This window comes from Schistocerca serialis, chromosome 1, assembly GCF_023864345.2.
Source record: "Schistocerca serialis cubense isolate TAMUIC-IGC-003099 chromosome 1, iqSchSeri2.2, whole genome shotgun sequence".
NCBI lineage: Eukaryota > Metazoa > Arthropoda > Insecta > Orthoptera > Acrididae > Schistocerca > Schistocerca serialis.
Genome location: NC_064638.1, coordinates 1,122,465,971 through 1,122,491,405, shown reverse-complemented (window position 1 = coordinate 1,122,491,405; position 25,435 = coordinate 1,122,465,971). Strand labels below are relative to the sequence as shown.

Below are 25,435 nucleotides of genomic sequence, written 5' to 3'. Positions count from 1 at the left end.
TTGTCAGTTACTGTGTATGTCATTTATAAGGTGTATATCTATGGCCCAACTAGACTGAAAATGAGACTCATGGGATGTGGTACAGTAGGACAAGATATGGGTGAACTGATTTAGCAGCATATGAAGGTGGATTTTCGTTTCATTGTCTACCAATTCTTAGAAATCTGACAGGTAAAATGGTTCTAATAGGCAACAGTTAATCGTCATATATAGATCTGAATGTGAAGGAAATATTCTTTTTGTCTGTTTGCCAGAAAATTCATCTTGCCTTACACAAGCTCTCACTACGCCCATGTCAGACCTCTCAACATGAAATGGAGGGAAATACTGAATAAATGCAAGCAATCTGGGAAGAGAAATCCCAGCTTTATCAAAGAATCAGTTTTCCATGCTTCTTGGAAATGTGGTTGAAGAATTTAAACCAACCTGCAAATTTTCTGACTGGATTCAAGAAAACACTGACTTTCCATTTGAATAGCAGGCCATATTTTAACTAAATTGTCAGGTCACAAAATGACTCCAGGCCTGAAAATTGGAAGAGGTTAATTAGTAATGCAGGTGAAAGAGAACAAATAGTACTGCTGCTTCTAATCTGTTTTGTTATCATTTTCAGTGAAATTTTTCAATGTGTGATACATTATCAGTATACAGTGGAAACCTGGGGACAAGTTGTGTTCTTTTCATTTCATTTCTTTGTTAAGTGCAATTTGACTCTTTATATAATTTCTAATTAATATGAATGATTAACTCTTCTTGTTTCTGATACAATAGATAGTCACTCATTTGATTGCTGCTGGTGCAGATGTGAATTTCAAGGATGACAACGGTTGTACACCACTGCTTGCAGCTATTCATAAGGAGCGTTTGAAGGTATGTTTTGTTTCCCAAACAGAGAGGAATGTAAGTAATTAATAAAGTAACAATAACTATGACATCACAATGACACAGTGCCCTTCCAACCATTCTCCATTAAGATCTTTTGTAACATTATGCATTGCTGTAAGTTGAAGGGTTGCAGCAACAAACTAAACTGTATGAAGTAATTGCAAAAATCTCAAATAGCTCTTGACCATTTTACTTTAAATTCTTACATAGTAATCAAATAAATATTCAGATGGTCATGGGATACATATGTTTTTAAGCAACAGTCTACAGGTGTCCTGTTAAAACTAATAGCAAGAAAGAAAATATTGTTCAGTGAAAATGTGCAGTTTCATTGTCTTACTCCTCGTACTCTGTTTCTACCATGATAGCTTAAATTGAATGGGTAAATTGGTAGGGACCATTAGTATACAAGGTATGAGAGAGACCTCTCCTGGTGCTGAGTCTGTGAGGTCCGTAAATTCAGTGACATTATTTCACATAGTTTGATTCTGCAAATGGTGACCATCACAGATTTTTGGATGGTTGAGATTATGTAGTTACTTACCATAAATATGACATGTTGAGTTGCAGAGAGGCACAATGAAAAGACACTCACGCATTTATTTTTAGCAAAGCTTTCCCCACAAAACAAAACATGCACACATTCATTCACACAAGCAAGCACAGCTCATGCACACATTACCATCGTCCCAAGCATCTCGAACCAGAGCCACAAATGGCAGTCAAGTGTATGTGTGAGGTGTGTTTGCTTCTGTGAATGAATGTATGTGTGTTTCCTTTTCTGAAGAAGGCTTTGGTCGGAAGCTAATGCGTAAGTGTAATTTTGTTGCACATATCTACAACTCAGCGTGTCACCTTTACAGTGAGTAGCAACCTATCATTTCCTTGTACTGTTGATATTCCAACCTGAAGTTTCCATTGTCATATTGGGTAATAATTTTCTAATCATAAGCTGGTAAGCTTTCCTAAAATACAGGTTTTCTGTGAAAACTGAATGCAAGGAAGAAAACAAAACAGCACATTGTTGTGCATTCAATTTTTTTCTTAAAATTGTATATACAGACAAACAAAATGTGTGAGAGAAACAATTTATATTATGGTTTAAATTCCTTGCCATAATACTTAAAACCAAACGTGAGAAACAAAAATGAAAGAGCACATTTTCATAGCACAGTACAGCACAGCATTTTCTTTCTCATAGTTTTCTGTTTAAAAAAATGCATAGCCTTTGTCTGCCCAAATATTTATTAGTGAAGTAAAGCTCTGCGTTCTGGCTCTGGTGGTTAATCGGGGGGACTGTGGTCCTCTGCCAATTTCACCATTTGAATGTGGGGGCCATTGGGTCAGCACACTGCTCTCCTCATTATAGTTAGCTTGAATGATTTGAGTATTTTGTAAAAACTTGATGTAAATTGGTCAAGAACTTTTTGGGATCTTTTTCATTCATTCATTCTTTCTTTCTTTCTATTGCTTACACCATAGTCCTGCAGCAACCACAGGTTTGGCGTGGTTAGAATGGATTTGGCAAGGTTAGTTTTAAGGGTGGCCGGATGCCCTTCCTGCCGCCACCCCATACCCCCCAGGGAGGGAATCAGTGTATCCCAGCTGTCTGCATCTAGTGTAAATCGTGAAATAGTGCGAATGTGTTTCAAATGTCTGTGACGCGTGTAACTGAGGCAGAATGTGGGGACCAGCCTGGTATTCACCTAGTGGCATGTGGAAAACCACCTAAAAACCACATCTAGGCTTGCTGCCACACCGGCTGTCATCGTTAATCCGCCAGGCAGATTCGATCCGGGGCCGGCACACGTACCCGAGTCCAGGAAGCAGCACTTTAGCGCTCTCAGCTACCCTGACAGGTTAGAGTTTTTTCATTCATATTCTATACAATTTATTGTAACTGCAATTCTACATCTTCAAAATGTGCAAAGTCACAATAAGGAGTCAAAATTTGTGTCCTGACACAATTCCCATAAAATAAAATAAAAAAAAACCCTCAAGAACAAACTGAATAGTGAAAACGGATATGGAAGTTGAATAAAGGCAGAAATGTACTGTCTTTCATGAGCTGTAAATGAACTATGGTGTCTCTTCAGTTTCTCCATTCTTGGAACAAATAAAGGATAAAGTTTCATAAACAACAAACTTTGATGTATTTAGAGACTTACTGGTAGCTTGAATTGAGCAAAGATAGTGAAGGAATCAACCATGCCAACATTATCTTCTCAGAAATGAGAAATTTAAAAGTAATCTACCTGAATGAACACTGCCTTTCGAATACTCTATCACAATTATAAATAAATGGGGAAATTTCAAAGGAGCCAGTATCTTTTATAGATGCAGCAGAAGTTGCTCAAACACCGGAATACCTGAAACTTCCTGGCAGATTAAAACTGTGTGCCCGACCGAGACTCGAACTCGGGACCTTTGCCTTTCGCGGGCAAGTGCTCTACCAACTGAGCTACCGAAGCACGACTCACGTCCGGTACCCACAGCTTTACTTCTGCCAGTATCTCGTCTCCTACCTTCCAAACTTTACAGAAGCTCTTCTGCGAACCATGCAGAACTAGCACTCCTGAAAGAAAGGATATAGCGGAGACATGGCTTAGCCACAGCCTGGGGGATGTTTCCAGAATGAGAAACATTCTGGAAACATCCCCCAGGCTGTGGCTAAGCCATGTCTCCGCTATATCCTTTCTTTCAGGAGTGCTAGTTCTGCATGGTTCGCAGAAGAGCTTCTGTAAAGTTTGGAAGGTAGGAGACGAGATACTGGCAGAAGTAAAGCTGTGGGTACCGGACGTGAGTCGTGCTTCGGTAGCTCAGTTGGTAGAGCACTTGCCCGCGAAAGGCAAAGGTCCCGAGTTCGAGTCTCGGTCGGGCACACAGTTTTAATCTGCCAGGAAGTTTCATATCAGCGCACACTCCGCTGCAGAGTGAAAATCTCATACCGGAATACCTGTTAAAAATATGTTAGAATGTCCATGGTATGAGGACTTTGAATGAAGGACTTATATCAGAAAATGGCAGTATAAAATTAAGGAAAAGTGTTGTACATATAGGTTTTTAGTGCTGAAATAATCAAATTATTTTTAACCAAACTTCAATGTGTTTTTGAGGAACTTAAAGGCAAATGAAAGAAAAAGTGTTTATTGCTGCTGTTTTCAACATAGATGCAGCAAGTGAATCAAACATGTCAACACAAGTTATTGATCTGATTCAAGAGTCCTGTTTCAGCCTAAAGTTGATTGATTTCACCAGAGCAAGTGGGAGGTCAGCAGTGTCTATGAACAACATTAAAAAATATATATACGAGGGTTGGAACTTTAATAGTGGCAACTATTGATTTACAGCTTGTACAAAATGGGCACGTGTTTCATAGCTCTACTGACCTTCAAAGTAATCACCAGCATTGTGTATAACCCATTGCCAGTGATGTAGAAGTTGTAGGATACTCTCAGCAGGGCCAGTTGCGTTGACAGTTCGAGCAGCACAGTCTATTGCCTGACGAATTTGTAGCAGTTCTGAAGCGAATGCCGTGAAGTGTTTCCTTCAGTTTAGAAATCAAGTTGAACTCAGATGGTTTAAGTCAGGGGAGTGCAGTAGGTGGTATAGCACTTAGCAGCCCCATCAGTCAAGCAAGTCAGTAACAACTTGCACTGAATGTGCTTGAGCATTGTCCAGCAAAATGAACAGCATAGAGACAGAAGTGATTACTGGTTACCTCCCAGGAATTCCTTACCTTCACTTGGCCTCACCATGCTTCCCCAGGTCCCTCTGTGAGAACACTAAACTTCTGCCAGAAGAAAGTACACCACACACTACCTGAAAACAGATCCTGATCAAATAACACAACCTGCAGGCAAAGGCTTCCCCATTGTTGTAATGAGTCACTGTGACTACCTGTCAGGAGGCCTCTCCCAGATTTACAGTGCGTTCCAATGATTCATATTATATTTTTAACAATATCATGACAACTTTGACACCAAGAAAGCTATGTCTGGTTGAATCCTCTGTAAAAGGTAAAGGATTCTGCTTATAAGCTCAGGATCTAGGAGATTTTTAACTTCATCATTACACTTCTCATCAAGGAAATTTGGTTTCATTTCGATTGGGGTCTTGGCTCCTTTAGCATTTTGAAGTTTGAATCTGTCAAGTAGTTGATTAATATGTTCCCCCTGAGAAATACTAATTGTTCCATCTTTGCAGTTTTCAAATTTCACTCCTAACATGTGCAACATTATGCCCATGTGCTTGATTTCAAAGCTGTTTTGCAGAAGAGTTTCCACCTTTTCACTCATCTCTTCATTCTGTGCAAATATATGTCTTTCATCCACATATAGTTACTGAATACCTTTCTCTTCCTTTGCACTAAATTTGTACACACTTGGTTCTATACAATTTTGAATAAATCATTGTTTTAGTGACTTATTTAAATGATCGTTCCAACATGTGCCACTGCATTTCAGTCCATATATTGTCTTGTTTAACATGCAAATCAAACTTTCTTGGTCCTTCTTAATGAAACCTTCTTCTTGGAGAATATATACATTTGCCTTTAATTTGCTATGCAAATGTACATTCTTCACATCATACTGATCAGTATGCCAATTTTTCTCAACACTAGCTCCTATCAGTAGATGATTTGTATAAAAATTTGTAACAGGAGTTTAAATCTCATTACAGTTTACACCCTGTACTTGATTAAATCCATTTTCAACTAAACAAGCTTTAATTTTTTTTTCTCACCAGTTGTCTTCTTTTTAAATCCCTATATGTTCTTTACTGGAATTGCATGAGATGGTGAGTTAATTTCTTCATTCATTGCAACCATCCATTCTGCATTTTCATCAGAATTAACTGTTTCATGTTGCAGTAATGGTTCGTCATTGACCTTCCCTTGCACACTGTTAATTTCTGCTTCTCTGGTTTAAGCCTACCCTTTGGAATGAAGTGTCATTGGATGAAATTTGCTGGAACTCACATTTTCTCTTGTTATGTTCTTTCATCGATGGATCAATTTTGTGAGCTTCAGCTGATTCCACACATGTCTGATTACCTTGAATTTCCTTCAAATTTTTCTCCTGGTCTGAGAAACAACAAAATTTCTGTTTGGTGTTAGAATTTTCATTTACATTTTAAATTCCCTCTTCAGTTCTTGAAAATGGTAATGCTCCTTCATTGCATTTCTTTATGGCATCCATATCCTTTATCAATGGCCATAAATAGAATTTCCTATAAGAATGCGGTTTTTTGCTCTTGTAGGTAATTTAGAATTATTTCTTTTTTGGGGTGTTCTGGCCCACTCTCCCCCATCAACCTATTTAAAAAATGTTCGAAAATTATTATTTATATGAACTGATCCAATCCATGCAACAACTGTGTATATGTTGGAATCAGAAAATGTTCAGCTATGTTAACCATGAACCTGAGAGGGATTAGGACAGTTAATTCTCTTCTGTGATTTCACTAAAAAAAATGTGCTTGATATTGCTTGTTTGTTGATGATGATTGTAGATTCTTCTCACTCTTGTTTTTGGCACATTAGTCATAGTGGATAATTCCTTTCTGCAATGTCTTCAAAAATATCTCCAGATGTTCTATCTGCATACATTAAGCAAACAATAAGTCATTGAAGGATTGTATATTGTATGTATGGAATATTCCATTGGTTCTTGGAGTAACTTAGAGAGGTTAATAACTTGAATACAACATATTGATGTTTCACAATAATATTTATTAGTTTGTTATGAACTGGCTTTCAACATCTCAGATCATTGTCAGATAACTTAATGTTGAACAAATAGTCCCCACAACTTCAGCGAGAATTCCCAGCTGTACAGAGATATGCGACATTATATGATTATATTGATACAAAACACAAACAGGTTGTAATACCTAAAGAGACACTGAACCAATACACATTACATTACAGTATATTCAAATATTAAAACTATGTGAGTGTAATGCTCTACAAGTCAGTAATGGCACATGCTGTTATGTCGTATGGACAAACTGATGAATGTGATGAACAGACCAAATAAAGGGAGGGGAAGAAAGACGTCTATGAGATGTAGGCGTGGAACAGTTATAACAAGTTTATTAGCTAATGTTAAGAGGAATAATAAATGGCTGCTACTTTAATAAGGGTTAGTAGTGGAACCGTGTTTCGTCATTAAGGATCAGGTCAGGATTCTTTTAAGAATAAGAATAAGGATTTTTATGAGCTGTTCACTATTTTCTTATACAATGGGCTTCGTCAGTAAGTTCAATTACAGTATAAAGATGGTTATATTCTCATAACAATGTATGTATAAAACATATGAAATTTAGTGTAGTACAATAGCACACATTTGGAATTTTATATATTATTAATTTTACAATAAAAAGGAAAACATTATACAGATTTATATTAAGCAGGGAGTATTCATGTTGATGACACTATGTCATTATCATATACAAGTTGATAACACTATGTCATTATCATAAGCTATTGATACAAATTTAGGTCCTACTACAGGCAGAGGTACCTTTCTCTATGTTAAAACAGCAAATCTGCCATATTACAATCTTTAAATTCATCAACTGAGTAAAATGCTTTACCTTTGAACCATTGACCCAATGTTGTCTTAAATTTTCTTTTAGATACTGTTTGTACAATTTTAGGGAGCATATTAAACAGTTTGAGGCCTACATGTTTATAACTATTATGTATCTTAGACAGTCTAGAGTATGGCAGATCAATTGTGTGGTTTCGTCTTGTATTGTGGGTGTGGACAGATGACCTAAGGGGATATTGAGCTATGTTTTCTTTTACGTGTAGTAAGCAATAATAGATGTACAAACAAGGAACTGTCATGATGTTAAGTTTTTTGAAATGTTCCCTGCATGTATCCCTAGGAGATAAACCCACTTTACATCAAAGAGCTTTTTTTTTTTTTCCATCTGAAAATTGATATTGAATTGGGAGAATTTCCCCAGAGCAGAATACCATGTGAAAGATGGGGGTGGATATAAGCAAAATATTAATGCAGCAGTAAGTTTTGGCTGACATTACTCCTAAGCTTATAAAGTAGGAACGTAGCACGTGCAAGTTTAGAACAGACGTATGTGATATGTTTATGCTAGCTAAGTTTCTGGTCAATCATCATCCCTAGCAGTTTAAAGGACTTATTTTCTTTGTTTGATACCTTCAAATTAAAGAGTATTTCCTCAGTTTTTGTTTCATTTATGAATAGGGAGTTTGCACTAAACCAATAAACCAATTTTTCAAATATTATATTATTTTTTTCTCGTACAGATTCAAGTCTGTCCTGAATTGATAAAAGTTGTATCATCTGCATAGAGGACCGTTTTACAGGATAAATACTGTGACATATCGTTAACATACTCTACAAACAGGAAGGGCCCAAGTATGGAGCCCTGTGGCACACCTCTTTTTATTGTTTGTGGATTTGACAGCTGCCCATATACACTAACAAATTGTACTCTGTTGCTTAAGTAGGATTCTAATAATTTCAAGGTGTCCTCTTCCATGCAGTAGTGTCTTAATTTCTTGATCAAAGTACTATGAGATACAGTGTCAAATGATTTACTCAGGTCTAGGAGAGTAGCACAGGAGATTAATTTATTTTCAAAGCCATCATACATATCACTAACAATATTTTCAACTGCTTTAACTGTGGTTAGTTTAGACCTGAATCCATACTGTGAGTTACTTAACAAATTATTCCTCTCAAAATAGTGATTCATTTGTTGGTGAATACAGTCTTCGATTATTTTAGATATTATTGGGATTAATGAGATAGGGCAATAGTTACTTGGATTTGATTTATCTCCTTTCTTAAATATGGGAATAGTTACTGCTATTTTCAAACAGTCGGGGAAAATCCCTTGCTGTAATATACGGTTAATGAGAGTGGTTAGAGGGGGCAGAAGATCACTTGATATCTTCTTTATGACAAAGTTTGACAGACCATAGAAGTCCTCTGCTCTGGAACTACTTAGTTTGCCTATTGCTTTGCTAACATCATTTTCAGTTACTATTGCCCAGCAGAATTTATGGACTACATACTTATTTGAACTTAAAAGAGTTTTAGCATCAAGCATGGCGTTGAGGGGAGACAAATCTTGTTGTAAACTGAAGTTAACAAAGTGTGAGTTCAAGATATCTGGGGCTATGGGTATAGCTAGTTGAGTTGTTTGTCTATTTATTTCACTTTTAATTACTTCCCAGGCAGCTTTACAGCTGTTTCTGGATTTAAGAATATACACTCCTGGAAATGGAAAAAAGAACACATTGACACCGGTGTGTCAGACCCATCATACTTGCTCCGGACACTGCGAGAGGGCTGTACAAGCAATGATCACACGCACGGCACAGCGGACACACCAGGAACCGCGGTGTTGGCCGTCGAATGGCGCTAGCTGCGCAGCATTTGTGCACCGCCGCCGTCAGTGTCAGCCAGTTTGCCGTGGCATACGGAGCTCAATCGCAGTCATTAACACTGGTAGCATGCCGCGACAGCGTGGACGTGAACCGTATGTGCAGTTGACGGACTTTGAGCTAGGGCGTATAGTGGGCATGCGGGAGACCGGGTGGACGTACCGCCGAATTGCTCAACACGTGGGGCGTGAGGTCTCCACAGTACATCGATGTAGTCGCCAGTGGTCGGCGGAAGGTGCACGTGCCCGTCGACCTGGGACCGGACCGCAGCGACGCACGGATGCACGCCAAGACCGTAGGATCCTACGCAGTGCCGTAGGGGACCGCACCGCCACTTCCCAGCAAATTAGCGACACTGTTGCTCCTGGGGTATCGGCGAGGACCATTCGCAACCGTCTCCATGAAGCTGGGCTACGGTCCCGCACACCGTTAGGCCGTCTTCCGCTCACGCCCCAACATCGTGCAGCCCGCCTCCAGTGGTGTCGCAACAGGCGTGAATGGAGGGACGAATGGAGACGTGTCGTCTTCAGCGATGAGAGTCGCTTCTGCCTTGGTGCCATTGATGGTCGTATGCGTGTTTGGCGCCGTGCAGGTGAGCGCCACAATCAGGACAGCATACGACCGAGGCACACAGGGCCAACACCCGGCATCATGGTGTGGGGAGCGATCTCCTACACTGGCCGTACACCACTGGTGATCGTCGAGGGGACACTGAATAGTGCACGGTACATCCAAACCGTCATCGAACCCATCGTTCTACCATTCCTAGACCGGCAAGGGAACTTGCTGTTCCAACAGGACAATGCACGTCCGCATGTATCCCGTGCCACCCAACGTGCTCTAGAAGGTGTAAGTCAACTACCCTGGCCAGCAAGATCTCCGGATCTGTCCCCCATTGAGCATGTTTGGGACTGGATGAAGCGTCGTCTCACGCGGTCTGCACGTCCAGCACGAACGCTGGTCCAACTGAGGTGCCAGGTGGAAATGGCATGGCAAGCCGTTCCACAGGACTACATCCAGCATCTCTACGATCGTCTCCATGGGAGAATAGCAGCCTGCATTGCTGCGAAGGGTGGATATACACTGTACTAGTGCCGACATTGTGCATGCTCTGTTGCCTGTGTCTATGTGCCTGTGGTTCTGTCAGTGTGATCATATGATGTATCTGACCCCAGGAATGTGTCAATAAAGTTTCCCCTTCCTGGGACAATGAATTCACGGTGTTCTTATTTCAATTTCCAGGAGTGTAGTTATCATTCGCCCTACGTTTTTCCAAACCTACACTCCTGGAAATTGAAGTAAGAACGCCGTGAATTCATTGTCCCAGGAAGGGGAAACTTTATTGACACATTCCTGGGGTCAGATACATCACATGATCACACTGACAGACCCACAGGCACATAGACACAGGCAACAGAGCATGCACAATGTCGGCACTAGTACAGTGTATATCCACCTTTCGCAGCAATGCAGGCTGCTATTCTCCCATGGAGACGATTGTAGAGATGCTGGATGTAGTCCTGTGGAACGGCTTGCCATGCCATTTCCAACTGGCACCTCAGTTGGACCAGCGTTCGTGCTGGACGTGCAGACCACGTGAGACGACGCTTCATCCAGTCCCAAACATGCTCAATGGGGGACAGATCCGGAGATCTTGCTGGCCAGGGTAGTTGACTTACACCTTCTAGAGCACGTTGGGTGGCACGGGATACATGCGGACGTGCATTGTCCTGTTGGAACAGCAAGTTCCCTTGCCGGTCTAGGAATGGTAGAACGATGGGTTCGATGACGGTTTGGATGTACCGCGCACTATTCAGTGTCCCCTCGACGATCACCAGTGGTGTACGGCCAGTGTAGGAGATCGCTCCCCACACCATGATGCCGGGTGTTGGCCCTGTGTGCCTCGGTCGTATGCAGTCCTGATTGTGGCGCTCACCTGCACGGCGCCAAACACGCATACGACCATCATTGGCACCAAGGCAGAAGCGACTCTCATCGCTGAAGACGACACGTCTCCATTCGTCCCTCCATTCACGCCTGTCGCGACACCACTGGAGGCGGGCTGCACGATGTTGGGGCGTGAGCGGAAGACGGCCTAACAGTGTGCGGGACCGTAGCCCAGCTTCATGGAGACGGTTGCGAATGGTCCTCGCCGATACCCCAGGAGCAACAGTGTCCCTAATTTGCTGGGAAGTGGCGGTGCGGTCCCCTACGGTACTGCGTAGGATCCTACGGTCTTGGCGTGCATCCGTGCGTCGCTGCGGTCCGGTCCCAGGTCGACGGGCACGTGCACCTTCCGCCGACCACTGGCGACAACATTGATGTACTGTGGAGACCTCACGCCCCACGTGTTGAGCAATTCGGCGGTACGTCCACCCGGCCTCCCGCATGCCCACTATATGCCCTCGCTCAAAGTCCGTCAACTGCACATACGGTTCACGTTCACGCTGTCGCGGCATGCTACCAGTGTTAAAGACTGCGATGGAGCTCCGTATGCCACGGCAAACTGGCTGACACTGACGGCGGCGGTGCACAAATGCTGCTCAGCTAGCGGCATTTGACGGCCAACACCGCGGTTCCTGGTGTGTCCGCTGTGCCGTGCGTGTGATCATTGCTTGTACAGCCCTCTCGCAGTGTCCGGAGCAAGTATGGTGGGTCTGACACACCGGTGTCAATGTGTTCTTTTTTCCATTTCCAGGAGTGTATTTCAGATCTATAAATTTTTCTTATTCTAATGTACATCTCTTTGTACTCGTTACTGTTATGAGATCTGTCCTTAAACATAAGAAGCATAATCCAGATGCTGTTGAGGTATGGTGTAAACCAATTATTTAGTCTCTGTGGTTTATGAGCTTGGTTATTATTCTGTCTTTTTACTAATCTGGGACAACACTCATCAAATATTCTTGCAATTTCCTCTATAAATAATTTGCTTCTGTTATTCACACACATATCTTTGTATAAGATGTCATTCCAGTTAACTGACCTTAATCTAGTTCTAAGCTCTCTTATTTTGCATTCATTCATAGGTCTAACAGTTTTGTGTTGTACATCTGGAATGCTGACTGGATGGGTAGCTTTGAGAAATGCAAAAGTGAAGACAGCAGAGAATCAAGTAGGTAAAAAGACGAGGGCTAGTAGAAACCTATGGGTAACAGAAGAGATATTGAATTTAAGTGATGAAAGGAGAAAATATAAAAATGCAGTAGATGAAGTAGGCAAAAAGGAATACAAACATCTGAAAAATGAGATCAACAGGAAGGGCAAAAGGGCCAAGCAGGACTGGCAAGAGGACAAATGTAAGGATGTAGAAGCATGTATCACCAGAGGTAATATAGATACTGCCTACAGGAAAATTAAAGAGACCTTTGGAGAAAAGCAAACCACCTGTACGAATATCAAGATCTCAAATGGAAAACCAGTCCTAAGCAGAGAAGGTAAAGCAGAAAGGTGGAAGGAGTATATAGAGGGTTTATACAAGGGTGATGTACTTAAGGGCAATATTATGGAAATGGAAGAGGGCGTAGATGAAAATGAGGTGGGATATATGATACTGCATGAAAAATCTGAAAGAGCACAGAAAGACCTAAGTTGAAATGAGGTCCCGGGAGTAGACAACATTCCATTAAAACTACTGATAACTTTGGGAGAGCCAGCCATGGCAAAACTCTTCCATCTGGAGAGCAAGTTATTTGAGATAGGTGAAATACCCTCAGACTTCAAGAAGAATATAATAATTCCAATCCCAAAGAAAGTAGGTGCTGTCAGGTGTGAAAATTACCAAACTATCAATTTAATAAGTCACAGTTGCAAAATACTAACGCGAATTCTTTACAGACAAATGGGAAAACTGGTAGATGCCAACCTCGGGGAAGATCTGTTTGGATTCTGTAGAAATGTTGGAATGTGCGAGGCAATATTGACCCAATGACTTATCGTAGAAAATAGGTTAAGGAAAGGCAAACCCACATTTCTAGCATTCGTGGACTTAGAGAAATCTTTTGACAATGTTGACTGGAATACTCTGTTTCAAAATCTGAATGTGGCAGGGGTAAAATACAGGGAGCAAAAGGCTATTTACAATTTGTACAGAAACCAGATGGCAGCTATAAGAGTGGAGGGGCATGAAATGGAAGCAGTGGTTGAGAAGGGAGTGAGACAGGGTTGTAGCCAATCTCCTATGTTGTTCAATCTGTGTATTGAGCAAGCAGTAAAAGAAACAAAAGAAAAATTTGAAATAGGAATGAAAGTCCAGGGAGAAGAAATAAAAACTTTGAGGTTTGCCAATGACAATGCAATTTTTGAAGAGACAGCAAAGGACCTGGAAGAGCAGCTGAACATAATGTTCAGTTTTGAAAGGAGCATATAACATGAACATCAACAAAAGCAAAACAAGGGTAATGGAATGCAGTCAGATCAAATCAGGTAATACTGAGGGAATTACATTAGGAAATGAGACACTTAATGAAGTAAAAGAGTTTTGCTATTTGGGAAGCAAAATAACTGATGATGGTTGAAGTAGAGATGATAGAAAATGTAGACAGGCCATGGCAAGGAAAGCATTTCTGAAGAAGAGAAATTTGCTAACATCAAATATAGATTTAAGTGTCAGGAAGTCTTTTCTGAAAATATTTGTATGGAGAGTAGCTATGTATGGAAGTAAAACATGGATGATGACTAGTTTGGACAAGAAGAGAATAGAAGCTTTCGAATTGCTGAAGATTAAATGGTTTGATCACATAACTAATGAGGAGGTACTGAATAGATTTGGGAAGAAGAGGAATTTTTGGCACAACTTGACTAGAAGAAGGTATCATTTGTTAGGACACCTTCTGAGGACATCAAGGGATCACGAATTTAGTACTGGAGGGATGTGTGGAGGATAAAAATCACAGAGGGATGCCAAGATATGAGTACAGTAAGCATATTCAGAAGGATGTAGGTTGCAGTAGTTATTCAGAGATGAACAGGCTTGCTCAGAATAGAGCAGCAAAGAGAGCTTCATCAAACCAGTCTGTGGACTGAAGAGTACAACAACAACAACAACAGAGAAAAGCATTTCTCTGTCAATTTTAACTTTTGAATGATTATGTACAGCAATAAGTAGCATTATAATAACGAATTTTAACATCCTTAACTTTAAATTATAGTGCCTTGGCTAAGTTGATACTTCATGAAAATGAAATGTGTTTAGCAATTCTGTTACAAGCTCAATCTTCAGTTTTGTAAGCAATGTACTCTACATATACTACAGTTTTGTTTATAAGTCCTAGATAATTTCCCATAGATTCAGAAATCTTCAGTTTTAGTGAATATAGTTTCCACCTCAGTTATGTAGTGTGAAATATGCCGTCGTTTGGAGCATACTGTTTTCTAAGGTCTTCTCATACTGTTTTTGGGTTTGTCAAATTTTAGTATATGCTATTACTGTTCATTACAATTGGAGAGTACAATTTTTGTTTGTGCCTTACCTCTTTATGAGCAAATGATGCATCTCCATCAGGAAACATCATGACAGGCTTGATTACAGTCCACAAATCAGAATCTGTTAAAATCATTTTCATTTGGTTTGACAAGGAAGTATAATTCACTCAGTTTAGTTTGTCAGTGCTGTATGTGTTCTCCATCATATCTGTAAATTTCATTAATTGTCTTACTGTTGTTAAGAGAACATCTTTTCTTTTCTTTGAGATTCATGAACACAGCACAGTGTCAGTTAATGTTTTCCAAATGCGTTGCACCAAAAATATACAGTTATTATTGGCAAATGTTTTACCTTTGTCACACATACAAGTTTTAGATTACCTAACTGACACTAACACAGTTTTCTGGTTTTCTTATTAGCATGCTTGGACCCATAACCATTGTTGGAGTGGAATAAAATTGTTGTATCAAACACATTAATATGTATTTAAAAACACAGATGATGTGACTTACCGAACGAAAGTGCTGGCAGGTCGATAGACACACAAACAAACACAGACATACACATGAAATTCAAGCTTTCGCAACAAACTGTTGCCTCATCAGGAAAGAGGGAAGGAGAGGGAAAGACGAAAGGATGTGGGTTCCAAGGGAGAGGGTAAGGAGTCATTCTAATCCCGGGAGCGGAAAGACTTATCTTAGGGGGAAAAAAGGACAGGTATACACTCGCCCACACACACACATATCCATCTGCACATATACAGACACAAGCAGCTTGTGTCTGCTTGTGTCTGTGTATGTGCGGATGGATATGTGTGTGTGTGGGAGTGTATACCTGTCCTTTTTTCCCCCTAAGGTAAGTCTTTCCGCTCCCAGGATTGGAATGACTCCTTACCCTCTCCCTTAAAACCCACATCCTTTCATCTTTCCCTCTCCTTCCCTCTTTCCTGATGAGGCAACAGTTTGTTGCAAAAGCTTGAATTTCATGTGTATGTTTGTGTTTGTTTGTGTGTCTATCGACCTGCCAGCACTTACGTTCGGTAAGTCACATCATCTGTGTTTTTAGATATATTTTTCCCACGTGGAATGTTTCCCTCTATTATATACATTAATATGTATTGATAGAAAAAACTGTGTACACCATCATATCAGAGAACTAAACTTCTTTTTTAAGAGGATAAACTTCGATTGTCTTTTTAACAGTATCAAAGGTAATCCAGTTATGTCACAGGAATAGAATAAATAAAGGAGCTCTTGTCTGCTTGTTTAATTCTAAATACTGCCACATTTGGAATAAATTTCATCTAACAGTACAGTGTGGCCACAGAATTAAGATAGAAACTGCTTTAGTGCCATTTAAATCATTATGTATCTTATGTTATATATTTTCACTATTTCTACTTGTTTCATAATGTCAAAAATACACATTTTTGTTCTTGGTAGAACATTGTGTACATGTTAGCTTTTATTCCATTGTAGGTAAGCAGTGTGTGTTAGGATTTATTGTTTCTTAATTTTGTAATTAAATTAACAATTCCTGTCAATATACATTGCTTCAGTTTCCTAAGAATTAGTGAGTTATTGTAATTTTTAATTGGTAGATTATTTATCTTTTTTTAGTTGCAAATTACTGACTAAATGCCTAATTTTTTTTCAATCTTTCATTTTTTGATCATTAATAATATGTTCATTTTTATAGACTGTAGTTGGTTTTTACATTTTCTTGTGTTGTCATTTAATTTCAGGATTAATGTTTTGTCATAAGAAATGAGTATTTTTGGCTGAAAATATTAATGCACATTATAAAATTCCAGAGTTTTATTGCATTTCTGGAGGTGTGTAGGGCTAAATACAAGAATTGTACAAGATACTTATGATTTCCTTCTTTGATACAAAGTGATACAAAACACACACACACACACACACACACACACACACACACACAGAGAGAGAGAGAGAGAGAGAGAGAGAGAGAGAGAGAGCCACACGAACACAAACACATACATATTGTCCTAGCTGACTATGTCATCTGGTGCTGCGGCTGAATAGTTGGAGGTTAGGGTTTTGTTGGATGGAGATAGTAAGTGTAGAAGGGTGGCAGCACTGCGGTGGGAACAGTGGAGGAAAGAGGAGCTAATAGCTGGTATGCAGAGACTGCAAGGCATGTGATAGATATGTGGCACTGGTGATCTAGCTCACTCTGGCACTACGTGAGTGTATTATATGATGAAGTGGAGGAGTGGTTAGTGAGGAGGTGCAGGAGGGAGATACAGAACTTGGAAGACAGGGAATGTAGAAAGAAAGATGTCAGTGTAGATTAATAGGGTGAAATGGGAAACATGGGGACAGAAATGGAATTGGTTGTGGGACGGGCTAGTCAAGACTGGGATAGGAGGATTACAGGATCAAAGGAATGTTTCAAAGGTAATCCCACCTATGTAATATAGAGAAGCTGGTGTATGGGAGAGGTCAGGAGTGAGGATCAAAGATCCAGATGGTGTGCATTGCTAAATAGCTGTGGGTACTGAGCATGTTATGCTCAGCAGCACACTCTGCTACTGAATGGTGAACTTTGCTTTTGGCACAGTCTGGCCGTATGCATTCTTTCAACTAGATGGCTGGTTGGTGGTGATGCCTATTTATAAAGCTGCTCAGAAGTTACAGCAGGGTTCATAAATGTTGTGACTTCTTTCACAGGTATCCTTGCCTCTGATAGTGTAAGATACACCTGTGTCAAAATTGGAATAGTATTTGCTGTACAGCGAACAGGACAAATCTTTTTCGTAGATGTTACACAGGGATGTAACCCATGTGGATATTTTCGAGATTGGTTGGGTAGCAGAATACAACTTTGGATGGCAGGGGATGGAGAGAATATTGTAGGAATGATGATCATTTCCGTACATAATGCTAAATAGTCAGTATTCAGGTGCAGGATTTGGTTAAGATGTTTGAATGTGAATGAAAGGAGGGGGGGGGGGGGGGGAGGGGGTGCTCTTTTATAGCTGGTTCATGGAGGGTGATTTTAGGATTAAGAGGATGTATGGATGTACCCCTCTGACCACTCCATACTGTCAGTTAGCTCCAAGTAAGAACATTGTCTGAGAGCTCAACTATGTTTTAAGCTCAGTTCAGCACTTCAGCTCTACAGTGAGTAACTACCTTTACTCTTTAAATTAGATGTATTCCATACAAGACTTACCAGAATCATATCAACGTTTAAAATACTCATCCAGTTTTGTTCAGTATGGTGCATGAACATAAGTAATTGTCAATTATAGCACAGTTTGTTCTTATGATTCCACATCCACAAATTTAGATGTATCTCTCTTTTGAATCTGTCACTTATGTACAAGAATGCTTTATCCTGTGTGATCTGTCAAAGTATCCATCTGTAGGTGCTGGACCTTTTGCTGAAGGCTGGTGCTGATCGAAATGCAGTGGATAACTGTGGTGTGACAGCTCTTCACTTGGCTGCCAAGTGTCGGAAGGTAAATTCAGTTAATCAGACATTCTTGTCTTTCAAAGCAGTATGATACTATTGTTCTCATACAGTGTATATAACAATTATTGCTATAGTTACCGAAGTGATGTGAGAATGTTTTGTAATGAAAAAAGGACTATTTTTTCTGTAGATAAATTAGAACTTGAATTTCTGTTCAGCTGTTTCTCTACTGGACTTGTTCTAGTCTCTGTTGACACCACCAACTTCTTACTCAGTTTATTTCTATTGTCTCCATTCCCCTCCGTACTTAATGGCAACCTTTTCCACAGAATTGTAAATGAATTAATCTCATGTCTTTTGAATCCACATATTTTATACATCGTAGTTCATGATTATTATGGTGAGAGCCTCTTTTTATCAGTGTTACAGACAACACATTTTGTTGTTAGTGATTAAATACTTGCTGAGTACTCAGTTTTGCCCGGGTATGTACTCATTCCAGTTTTCTATTATTGCGTCTCCTCCTTGCCCCTCCTTCTGTCCAGCTCCTCCACTCCCAAGTTTCCGTCCATTTCCTCCTGTCCCTACCTCTGTGCATCTCCTTACACCCTTCTCTCTCTGTCCAGCTCCTTGTCCTCCCACTCTCTGTCCATCTCCTTCTCCACCCTCTCTCTGTCCATTGAAATGATTAAACTGCTTGGATACAATGACGAAAAAGACATTAAGGAAGAATTGTGCCTGAAGTAAAAAAAGCGTGGACTACCTCATTCTGAGTTGGTTTACATTTTTTTACTTACGTGCACAATTCTTCCTTAATGTCTTTTTTGTCATTGTCTCTAAGCAGTTTAATTGTTTCAGATCAGTTTGCATTAACCTTGATCTGCACACTGTCATTACTATTATAATTATTGTCATTAGAATAATTAATACTGTGAGTATTTTTTGTTTTGAATAATTTGTGTTTTTTGTGTAGCCCCCTTTCAGCTCTGTGACCAACACTGGAGGGTGTAATGAGGTCACTTTTAGTTTCTTTGTGGTGGCATGTTTGTATGTGGTTCCCGTTGCTCTCCCACTACCCGAATATCATTTGCCTGGTGGGATGTCCAACTGACATGGTTCTTATGTGGGTGATTACTTCGTACATCACTGTGATTTCGATTTATTCCAGGAGGTGGTCCATCTTTTGTTGCCAACAGCCTGTGAAATTACAATAATAATTCGCATTCTGGTTTGTATTTTGTTTGTATCACTGCTGGAAGTTATTCTCACTCCTACACCTCTTATTATTGTTGTAGTATTGATTACTATTATAGTTAAAGTTAGAAAAATGTCCATTGTCATTTGCGCTGTTATTATTGTATGGTCTATGACCATTATAATTCCAATCCCAAAGAAAGCAGGTGTTGACAGATGTGAAAATTACCGAACTATCAGTTTAATAAGTCACAGCTGCAAAATACTAATGTGAACTCTTTACAGATGAATGAAAAAACTGGTAGAAGCCGACCTTGGGGAATATCAGTTTGGATTCCGTAGAGATATGGGAATACATGAGGCAATACCGACCCTACGACTTATCTTAGAAAATAGGTTAAGGAAAGGCAAACCTACATTTCTAGCATTTGCAAACTTAGAGAAAGCTTTTGACAATGTTGACTCGAATACTCTCTTTCAAATTCTGAAGGTGGCAGGGGTAAAATACAGGGAGCAAAAAGCTATTTACAATTTGTGCAGAAACCAGATGGCACTTATAAGAGTCGAGGGGTATAAAAGTGAAGCAGTGGTTGGGAAGGGAGTGAGACAGGGTTGTAGCCTCTCCCTGATGTTATTCAATCTGTATATTGAGCAAGCAGTAAAGGAAACAAAAGAAAAATTCGGAGTAGGTATTAAAATCCATGGAAAAGAAATAAAAACTTTGAGGTTTGCCGATGACATTGTAAGTCTGTCAGAGACAGCAAAGGACTTGGAAGAGCAGTTGAACGGAATGGACAGTGTCTTGAAAGGAGGAAATAAGATGAACATCAACAAAAGCAAAATGAGAATAACGGAATGTAGTCAAATTAAGTCGGGTGATGCTGAGGGAATTAGATTAGTAAATGAGACACTTAAAGTAGTAAAGGAATTTTGCTATTTAGGGAGCAAAATAACTGATGAAGGTCGAAGTAGAGAGGATATAAAATGTAGACTGGCAATGGCAAGGAAAACGTTTCTGAAGAAGAGAAATTTGTTTGCATCGAGTATAGATTTAAGTGTCAGGAATTCGTTTCGGATAGTATTTGTATGGAGTGTCGCCATGTATGGAAGTGAAACATGGATGATAACTAGTTTGGACAAGACTAGAATAGAAGCTTTTGAAATGTGGTGCTACAGAAGAATGCTGAGATTAGATTGGTAGATCACATAACTAATGAGGAGGTACTGAATAGAATTTGGGAGAAGAGGAGTATGTGGCACAACTTGACTAGAAGAAGGGATCGGTTGGTAGGACATGTTCTGAGGCATCAAGGGATCACCTATTTAGTATTGGAGGGTAGCATGGAGGTTAAAAATCGTAGAGGAAGACCAAGAGATGAATACACTAAGTTTCAGAAGGATGTAGGTTGCAGTAGGTACTGGGAGATGAAGAAGCTTGCACGGGATAGAGTAGCATGGAGAGCTGCATCAAACCAGTCCCTGGACTGGAGACCACAACAACATGACCATTAGTATTGTAGTGTCTCTCTTGTGGGTTTACTCCACTCTTCTGCATGTCATGATTCCATTTTCCATTCCCATTATGGGTATTAGTATTTGTGCAGTGTGAATCATGCATGCATTGATTACCAATTCATTTTGATGCCTTCCTGTATCAGGTCAGTTTAATCTAACTGACAGAAATTTTTCAAGGTCAGTTTCCCGTACACTGATCAATTTGTCTTGGATACTCAAAGGGAGTTTCAGTTTAAAAATTCTTATTGCATTTTTATATTACACTAGCTCATCTCAGTATTGTGTTTTATTTATATACTTTTTGAAGTACTCCTTGCGAGAACCCATTTTGCAAGTATATGGTTTGAGATTGTACACTTATTTCCTAAGCCTTTCTTGCATGCTGGTTGAACAGCATTATTCTAAAAAAGCTTTTTCAAATTGGCAGCGGCCTTGCCACAGTGGATTCACTGGTTCCCGTGAGATCACCGAAGTTAAGTGCTGTTGGCATTTTTCGAGGTGCACTCAGCCTCGTGATGCCAATTGAGGACCTACTCGACCGAAACGGTCAAAGAAAACCATCATAACGACTGGGAGAGTGGTGTGCTGACCACACGCCCCTCCTGTCTGTATCCTCACTGAGGATGACACGGCGGTCGGATGGTCCCGATGGGCTACTTGTGGCCTGAAGACAGAGTGCTTTTTTTCAAATTGGTCAGAGGTATGACATTGTTCTGCAGCCTCTGTCGCCCAGAGAGGAGCATCTCCTTTTATGAAGAAATGCAATCTTTCTGTTCATTCCACAACCTCAGCAGCACACCTCTAATGATTTTATAAACATCATTAGATGAGGTGTTTTCCTGTCTTGAATGAAGATTGGCAATTGTCTGTGCTTAATTAAGCTTTCCTCTGCTAATATATTTGTAGTCTGTTGCATTATGTTATTTGTGTCTGGTAAAATATTGCTTGGTGTGTTTTGTTTTGTGCATATACTCTATATGAGGAAACCATGTGGTTATTGCCATAACATTTATCTCTTTCCCGAGACGCAGGAAGATTAAGCTGATTGAAACTTTTAATCTATTGCATCTCCTGTAATTCTTTTACTTTATCTGACGTTTTTTGAAATTCATAATTAAAATTCTCTACTTTATCAATAGAACCACATGATACTAGAACACCTGCCTGTTTTGTTGCCCAATAGCAATTCATTATTTAATTTCTCCACAATCTCTATATCCTTTTGTTCTAACCACTGATTAAATTCCATAACTATTTAATATTCTTGGTTAACAAAATGCATCTGAATCTGTTCCGCACTCTGCAGTGACAAATTCTGAAATTTTTCTGAAATTTGACTAACTGTTTTCTTAAAAGTTGACTCGGCTGTCTGCACATCAAGCAGATCAGTACCAATCTGTGTTACCTTTTCAGGTAATTTTTGTTAGTCTTGTTTAAATTGTTTTAGCTCATTGAGCTTGGATCTGAACTGTTCAGAAAATTTATCAAGTGTATTCACAATCTGCTATGACTGCTGTTATGGTTTCAAAGTACTATCAATTCGTTCTGCCTGGTTCTCAGAAAATGTTTTTAAAGTATTGTCAATTTGTTCTTATTGCTGCTTCAGATGCTTACGCACATGAGATAAAGATATTTTCTTGTATTTGCCAAACATTACCATTACCTGTAATTAGTGTACAGTTCTCCAGATACTTCACACACAGTTATTTAACACTGATATTTTATCATATTTCAGCTTGTGAAAATGGCTTTTATCATGAGAAATTCTTCTGCTTTAGTTGCTATGTTCATGAAAAAAATTGCTATCGCCATTCACCGCATTGTTCACACATTGTATTTCTGAACTAGTTATGCAACACTTTTATCCAATATTAATATGAAATTAGGATTATTTATCTTCACTTTCTGAAATGCAGTGCATGAAATATGAAATTCCAGAAGCAATCACCTTACTTTTTACAGCCATGTGTAGTCAGTTCCAGGAAACTCATCAGCCATCAACTAAAGTGCTACCTTCTATTAGTCCTCCAGATTGGTTGTACATGAAAAAGAAAATACACAGAAATTACAATAATGTATAATTTAGCACAGATGCTGAGTCACAGATAAGCACGACAAGAAGACTGTCACAAAATGAGCTTTTGGCCAACAAGGCTGCGACATTCACCTGCTTTATTTCTTTGTTGATTGTCCTCGGTTTCGACATACTGTGTTGCTATACTGGCTGAAAAACAGGGTGGGTGGGGGTGGGGGGTGGAAGTTCAACACTGACTACTATAAACTATAAATGATGTAGCCAACAGGTGCACAGTTGCGTTTCATAGTTCTTTACTTTCATTGTTCACGACCCCTCCACCCAATATTACACAGTTACATGGTCAGTTAACTACTGGCAAATTTTGATAAGCCTCATTAATAGTTTGCAGGCAGACATCAATACATCAGCATATACAGGTTTCTTGTCTGAAAATCAACCATGGACTGGCTGTCTCAGGACCAAAAATCAGGCCCTTATATATCATCACAATAACAGGCACTGAAACTACACATTGTTCGATGTTTCATTTACAGAAATTACAATTAAAACATACTTCATTCAATTAACTGAACACATCAAAAATTTCCATCTTTTTAACAGTTTCTCCTACCACGAGGGTTAAGCCAAATTATTTGTTTAAATCATGAAATTAACAGATGTAGTAACACAAACAATACTTTTGACAAAACTGGTAATTACTTTGGAATAAATTAAGGGCTGGCTTTGCTAAATTGTTTTCAAATAGAGCCAAATAAATACTTAAAGAATGCTAGTGTTTTGTCTTCCAAATGTTCATAATTAGTACAGAATTTATATTTGTTTATAACTCAACAATATAATTTGAGTTACAAAACGATTACTGATTTCACCCTATAACAAATGATACTAACTAGGAATAGACAAAATAAATTAGAAAATCAATTACACATATAGAACTAAGCACAAAATTAGATCTGGTGCTATATTATTTAAAACTGAGGGCCAACCTTTCTCTTTTATGAAAATTCAGATTATACCCATGTATGGCAACAGTAATTAGTCAAGAATAAAAAAAAAAAAAAAGAATTTTAAGGAGTCATATGGCAAAACAAGAGAGGTATTAAAAAGATCCCAGCTTGCTTCATCACATCACCCCCTCATTAGATTTACCAGACAGATATTGCAATCAGATAACTGGGCAATTCAATGACTGCAAGTGGCCCAGAAGGTGAGTTAAAAATCTATGCACAAAAAATGTTACATAAGAAATTGGTTCAAAACTACAATACTTATGTTTTTTTCAAATTTATACCTATATGAACTGGCCATATGAAAATCCTCATACAAAATATTTACACACAGTGTAGTGTACAAAGGCACAAAATATCCACAAGTTATACTTTTAATAAAAATTTAGGCATGTTCATCGTAAGTGATGTCCTTTTTGGGTAAACAAAGATTACGTTCAAAGATACATATGACTATTACAAGTCCTGTCATGCTTAAAAAAATAAATCCTTGTGGGTTGCAAAAAGTTAAATTACGCTGCAGATTGCAGTTCATTTTTAGACAGAAAATTTCACTTGCTCATTGTTTAGTATTTTTCACAAGCACTTTCACTCTTTTAATGTGCTTTTACACATTTTCTCACCAAGTTGTCTCTGTCGTCAACAGGTCCATGTGGCAGTTAGTAAGAGAATGCACTGCTATCAGTTCCTTTGGAGGTGATTTTCTTCCACCACATAACATGAAAATATGAGACAAATTACCCTACTGTAGCACACTTACTTTTACTTCTAACTAAGTCAAAGAAAAATGTTTCACACTAAAAATGATAGTCCTTACTTCATAAATAGATACATTACACAGTTCTCATAACATCACAATAATTAGCACTAAACTTGACTATAGTACAAAAGGTGTGGACAAGAAGAAATTTTAAAATCAAGTGAACATTACACTACAAAACATTACTCTAGCTCATAACTCTGTCTGAAATTGGTTAAACATGAAATACTTTTGTTTCTTTCCCATTTGCAAAATAGCAAAAACTCAAGATTTACTAATCATTACATTATGAAAAAAGAATATAGTCACTATCACATAACTTAATTACTATTCAACTCAAAATTAAGAGGATGGAAGTTGTACCAAATCATTGCCCTAATTCTCCTCTCAAATTGAGTACTACTCTCATTCAACAACAAAATTAAATCATCACAAAATGTTACCAAATAGTTGACCTGTCAGAAATACTCGCATCGGTCTAGCACCCCAGTTATCAGTTAATCAGCAAAATTCCTTTTCATTTTCCAATATTAGCACTTTAAGCTTATAATTCATCAGAACACAAATTACTTACAGTGTTAATTATAGTTTTTAGATAACCTGCTGAAACGCCTGAGCTAGTTGGCCAGGTTGTGGAAAGGGGCCAAAATGGGGTTGCTGTCAGTTGCACTCAACATACAAACTCTATTTGCCCACAAACAATATTACATAAGGATGCAAAACA

The 25,435-nt window shown here is 39.0% G+C and overlaps 1 protein-coding gene across 2 annotated transcripts in view; it reads left to right on the top strand.

The window, feature by feature from the left end:
* LOC126416741 (serine/threonine-protein phosphatase 6 regulatory ankyrin repeat subunit A-like) overlaps positions 1–25,435 on the top strand; it is a 716,260-nt gene that overhangs the window by 192,643 nt on the left and 498,182 nt on the right. The window contains exons 10-11 of one of the 2 annotated variants that reach the window (XM_050084586.1): positions 772–870; positions 18,151–18,243. The exons of the other annotated variant lie outside the window; for it this stretch is intronic. Of the exons in view, the coding sequence (XP_049940543.1) occupies positions 772–870; positions 18,151–18,243 (192 nt within the window). The remainder of the gene's footprint in view (positions 1–771; positions 871–18,150; positions 18,244–25,435) is intronic. 2 annotated transcript variants of the gene reach the window in all.